Raw genomic sequence first — 5,956 nt, 5'->3', positions numbered from 1 at the left:
ATATATATATATATATATATATATATATATATATATATATATATATATATATATATATATATATATATATATATATATATATGTATATATAATAGTCTAGACTAGTGCCCTTTCCGTAAAAATTATCACATAATGGAAGTTTTATTTGCCATAATCAGTCCATCTCCTAAAAACAATGCTTATAAAGATGATGAAACATAACGAAACAAATAGCTATAAATACGCCCGATTAAGAAACAATAAAAGAGATAAGAAAATGAATAAGAAATACGTTGACACTACTATTTGTTAGATGGTACGATGCATTTACCCGTATCCGCTAACTTGGCTTAAAAAGCATGTACAAGTAAAAAGGAAATGAGGAAACATTCGCATCCCAGAAATATAAAATTAACTCAAATATTATACCAAGGCTGCCACATTGCATTTGAAAAACAATAGATCTTTAATTTCCTTTAAGAATAAGCTACTTTCACATCTGAACAATGCAAAAGGATAAAGGGTAGAGTAACATAAGTCCATGACGTATACTACAGATAAAACCTCGAGTTTTAATAAAAGGAAATGTAATTCGATGAATACAAAAGAAGTAAATGGATAAAAATCTAAAATAATATATTTCCGCAAATATTACAGTTATTCCCATGCTTCCAAAAGATATTGAAGAGGAGGCTCTGCAAAGCACTTGCAACTTGAAGATGTCTCAATGCACAAGCCCCACAAGCCTCTGCCTTCTATAACCCATCCATAACATAACTATTAAGCCAAGGCATAACGTTATCGCATACAAGTCCCAGTTAGCACCGAAGACATAATCGAGCATTGTCACAAAAGAATTCTGAAAAATATTTGCCTTTATACTATTATTAATCATAATTTAGAAATTACAAAGTCTCGAAATCTACTTCCCATGAATTAAGCGCACAAAAGATGAGCAATAAATATCTTTTCTTCGCAAAAATTAACAACATGCAATAACTACGGCTAGAATTAGGAGAGTAGCATGAGCATTGAAAGTACAAAACTTAATTCAGTACTTCATCGACTTAAATAACTGCGCGAATCATTTTCACACTAACCTCTTTAAAATATTCCACTAAGAAGAGAGCAGTAAGTTTCATGAGAGCGAGATTAACTGGCATATAAGCATCCGCACTTGTTTCCGCCGCCATGTCATAAAATCGTTTTGCCAAATGAATATCCTGAAATATATTCCAAAAATTTCCAGAATCCAGTCATTTATTTGAAATTCGACTTTTGGCCTTATTTATTTTCCAAAAGTACTGCAATTTATTTTCTAAAAATACTGCAAGACAATAATAAGAATCGGTTTGATTTTGAAGACCACGAAACTTTAAGTTAACAATGATTTGACAACAAACCAGTACATGCCGACAATAAAGATTGCTGTATGTCATTATATAAGTTAAACTTGAATAAATTTCCGGAATACGTAAAAATAAAAAGGAATTGCTTGGAAAGAAACCTTATTGATCCCAAGGCCTTGCTCATGCATATAGCCCAAATTGAACATTGCCTGTGCGGCTTGATGTCGGTCACTAGCAATTTTATATTGTGCTGCCGCCATTTCGTAATCAACGGGAGTACCATAACCGTAATAATAATAATCCCCTAATTTTATGCGCGCGTAAGCATAATCTTGATTTGCGGAACGCTGCCAGTGAAGTAAAGCACGTTGTAATGCCTCTTCACTCGGAAACAGATTCGATTCTCCTAAAAATTAGAAGAATTAAAATAGACAAACGATACAACATTACTTGTTGTTCTTTCAGAAATCATAATCATATGATAATTCCATATTCTCTGCAAAATCATTCGAGGAACTTACCACGATCGATAATATAAGCGAAATTGGTTTGTGCTGGTTCATAGCCTAGCTCGGCTAAAAAAAGATACTTGAAGGCAGCTTCATCTACTCGCCCACTACGATAACTAGCATATGCTTCCATAAGACGCTCGGACCAACGTCCTCGTTCAGCAACATTCTTGTATAGTTCAACAGCTGTATGACAGTTTCGAGGTACACCAGTACCTGAAAAATTATGAAATCCATTCAGTATGCTTCATAAAGAGCGGAAGAAAGTGAAACAGAAAATTGCTTCATAGATCAAATAAATCCAGAATAAAAATTGTTGAGAATGACCACCTGTAGCGTGAATTTGTGCCAGATTAAAATAAGCATTGACATGCCCTGATTGGGAAGCCAGCTGAAAATATTTTATGGCCAACTTAAAGTCCCTCTTTACTCCGAGCCCTCCTGAAAATACATCGGCATTCACAGATTCATGATAACATGAAATGCCCTGTAAGCAGTTAATCATTAAGACTCATTTCAAATTTACGTTAAAAGTAGGGGAAACCGTTTGAAGTATACTTTCTTGGCTTCTGCTTCTAAGTTAGAATAATAAAATACCCTAGTGGCTCGAAAAACATGACATATCTAAGAAAAATAATCCAAAATATACGAAGCTAGAAATTATACATATAATTATACAAACTTACTGAAATGAAGATAGCCTAAATTTAATTGCCCATCAACCCATCCTTGTTCAGCGGCCAAAGTAAACAATTTCGCCGCCTTGGTATAATCCTGTTTTACTCCTTTACCATACATATACATTATGGCCAGACCACTTTGTCCAACTGGATTCCCCTACAAACCAAAACAAAGCAAATATTTACTGCTATTTCAAATTGTCATTAAATTACAAATATATGCAAAATATACGACTGAACTGTAACACATCGCAATACCTTATCTGCTGCTTTTTTAAAAAATTGAAAAGCAGTAGCATTATCCTGTGGTGTCGCTGATGTGCCATCCAAATACATTTTGCCCAGATATGCATATGCATTAGTGCTACCCGCCTGAGCAGCTGTTGAAAAATACTGACTGGCTAAATCCATATTTTGTTCCACGCCTCGTCCACCAGTTAAGTATAGCTGACCAAGACCAACCTTAAATTAAATTTCCATCAGTAGAACCAAATCATCATAGGTAGTACATTAAAGACATATCGAACACGTTAAAATTGGTAATCACAGCAAGAACTCGGTAATACACACATTGCTTAGTAAACCTTGTTTCAAAATCAGGATTCAAAATTCAAGAACATCTTTTTTCCCTTATCAAATAACGATTACCATCTGAATCAAAGAAACCAACTGCCGTACAGGAAAGATCGTGTGAACGTAAAAAAACTATATGGTGACCACCCTTACATTTTTAATGACTATTTTCTGCCAGTAACGTTTGTTTTTTTGCCATTATTTTTAGTGATAAAAATTGTTCTCATAATGACATTTCCTTTAAGCCACTATTACACATGGTACGATTTGAAATCCTGCCATGCATAACATGGCTAAAAGTGATTTATTTTATACTGTAGTGCTTTGAAGCTTGACCCGTCCTGAACTTTCATTTCCAGTTTGTATGACCGTAATTTGTGAAAAAGGGCATTTATTTCGAAGTTTCCCACATTGATTTCACAGTTAAACCAATAATTTATCATGCTTCCACACTGGTAACCCATTTTTCTTTTAACTGCGCGTTTGATCTTTGCTCTTCTTAACATTATTTTCCTAACATCCGATGAATTTAGTTCTTCACGATGAGAGCTTTATTTATTTTTCATTTATTTTAACCTTCCACTGTTACACCTCCAGCAAAAGATGCTTCCTTTAAGGTAAATTGTAATGACAGTAATATCGTCAACGAGTGGAAGGGTTCAGGGTCATAAATGAATCATCATTGTTCTCACATTTTTATCCTATTCGAAAAGTGATACTATGGGAGGGTGTCATTGCAAATTTGCTTGTTTGAATGGTTATCTAAACTGGATGTCAAATAAAATGATATCAACAAATGCAGGTCTAAATATAACGGTCACATACGAATAACTAATCTCCCAGGTCCAATTTTTTCAGCGCAGTTCAACAAATATAAGAATATAACGGGATCATGTTACAGTTGAGCATATTTCCATATGCTGATTCTTACCTGTGCTTGCAAATCGCCTTTATCTGCCAAATATTTGTAATAATTTAACAAGTTAGAGTCGAGAATCGAACTCGAGGAAGAGGTACTGACAGTGTCCTGAAAAAACTTTGGTAACAAGGACAAAAGACGGAAGAAAGTGTTCAGCAGCAAGAAATCTCGAAATTCTTCATCTCCAAAAATGCAAAAATTTCAAGAAAAGTAAAAGTGAGGTGCAAAGTAGATCACAAATCAAATATTTTAAACCTGTTCATCAGGCAATCGTATTCGTTGCATTGCTGTACCACCTGAGATGCGGACTTGCTCATTTACACGCTGAGCTACTTTTCTGTACCAAGTAAGTGCACGCTCACAGTTTTGTTGCACGGAAATACCCGACCAATGCCGGTAACCCTGAAATTAGCAAAGCAGTGAAATCAAGCGACAAGTTCAGCATGAACAGTCAAAAAAAATAAAAGACTATGAATCCATCAAATACGGTCTTCCCACACCAGTGAAAAGACATTAATAAGAATTCTATCTCAATTAAAACTGAAAATGAGAAATAGAATAAAAGATGTACTAAGGCCATCTGAGCCAAAGGGTTTCCACCCAAAGCAGAGAAAGTGTAGTAAATTAGTGCTTTTGCTTGCGAAGACTCCGGAACGCCTAAACCAATAGCATGCATGAATCCTAAGGCGAGCTGTGCATCAGCTGAACCACCCGCTGCCAATTCTTCAAATACTGCTCGTGCTTCATCAATATTCCATCGCGTATAATCACCAAATAAATATGCAAAAGCTAGAAAAGGCATTATTTAGACCTAGACCTCTGATGGATAATAAAATGAAACAATATTTGAAAGAAACCGTAAAAAAGGCCGTCACGTAAATGAAAACAATATTATCGCATCCATACCTATAAGATAACTAAAAGTATTGATATCTCTGCGTTTTTATACTTATTTTAAACGTTTTTACACTTATTTTAAAGTTTTTATACTTATTTTCAACAGGTATACACAACTACATATAACGCACCAGTTAACTTCATTGCCTCTTTGTGCTTGAGTTGGGCAGCTTCATCTAGAAGTCTATATGCAGCTCTTTTAGCTTCAGTCGAAGCAGCTCGTCCCTTATCCAGAAATCGCATTGCTGTGCGATATAATTCATCTCCTCTTTTCTCAGCTTCTGTTTGTTCAGTTCCGCTCCTGTTAATAGAAGTTACAACAAACTCAGAAATCAAATGGCAATAACATATAATAATATGAAAACTGAATGAATTAACATCTTGAATTTCTAACTAGTCAATCTTCTCCAGTGTTTACCGTTCCACTACTTTTTCTTTTGTAAACTCATCACCAGCTGATGGCACTGCAGAGACTTCAACTGCTGCGTTCGACATTTTTTCAATATCATCATTTGTGATATCATAAGTCGCTAAAAATAAAAATCATAAAAAGAATTACAAACTCATCAAGAACCATAAACTTTTCGGTTAGAACTGCTTGTGTCCTGTATACATCGAACAAAGAAAAGTATCACTTCACATGCTTCAAGCACAAATTGTCAAAAAACAAAAAGTCGTGTAAATACCGGGTGACTGCTTCTGACTCATTGTATCCATCGTTTCTCCTTCGTTATTTAACAGAACTAATCTATCAGTGGTTCGTTCTTCCTGAAAGCTATCAAAAACCTAAGAAAGTGAATAATCGAAAAAATCAAACTTAAATAATGGCACCTAAACAGGTGAAAAATGAACGGAAAAATCTTATTGCCATGTTACTGAGCCTTCGCGAGAACTGAAACAACCTTTTTTTCAGACCCCTCGTCTTCAATATTGGTGTTGGAATTATCGCCTTTTAATGGTGGAGAATTTGGTTTAATTCCAAATAAAAATGGTAAAGAAAGTAGCAAAACTACAATCCACCTCAATATCATTATCGAATAACCTATAAGT

At 34.7% G+C, this 5,956-nt stretch overlaps 1 protein-coding gene across 2 annotated transcripts; it reads right to left on the bottom strand.

The window, feature by feature from the left end:
• Positions 1 to 111: 111 nt before the first annotated feature.
• On the bottom strand, positions 112 to 5,956 carry LOAG_08490. Of its 2 annotated transcripts, XM_003144021.2 has the most exons (14): positions 5,809 to 5,956; positions 5,593 to 5,674; positions 5,325 to 5,436; positions 5,038 to 5,207; positions 4,581 to 4,798; positions 4,265 to 4,411; positions 4,022 to 4,117; positions 2,776 to 2,979; positions 2,524 to 2,674; positions 2,168 to 2,278; positions 1,850 to 2,053; positions 1,487 to 1,734; positions 1,080 to 1,202; positions 112 to 838 (listed from the first exon to the last, which is right to left on the bottom strand). In XM_003144021.2, the coding sequence occupies exons 1-14, from the start codon at positions 5,935 to 5,937 to the stop codon at positions 704 to 706; spliced, it is 2,130 nt and encodes a 709-aa protein (XP_003144069.1). In that variant the 5' UTR covers positions 5,938 to 5,956; the 3' UTR covers positions 112 to 703. The 2 variants fall into 2 exon arrangements, with proteins under 2 accessions (XP_003144069.1, XP_020305866.1); XM_020447715.1 differs by lacking the exon at positions 5,809 to 5,956 and having other exon boundaries at positions 5,593 to 5,711.

Source organism: Loa loa (assembly GCF_000183805.2).
Source record: "Loa loa unplaced genomic scaffold supercont3.129, whole genome shotgun sequence".
Classification (NCBI taxonomy): Eukaryota; Metazoa; Nematoda; class Chromadorea; order Rhabditida; family Onchocercidae; genus Loa; species Loa loa.
The sequence above is the reverse complement of the archived record's forward strand: the minus strand, read 5'-3'. Positions and strand labels throughout refer to the sequence as shown.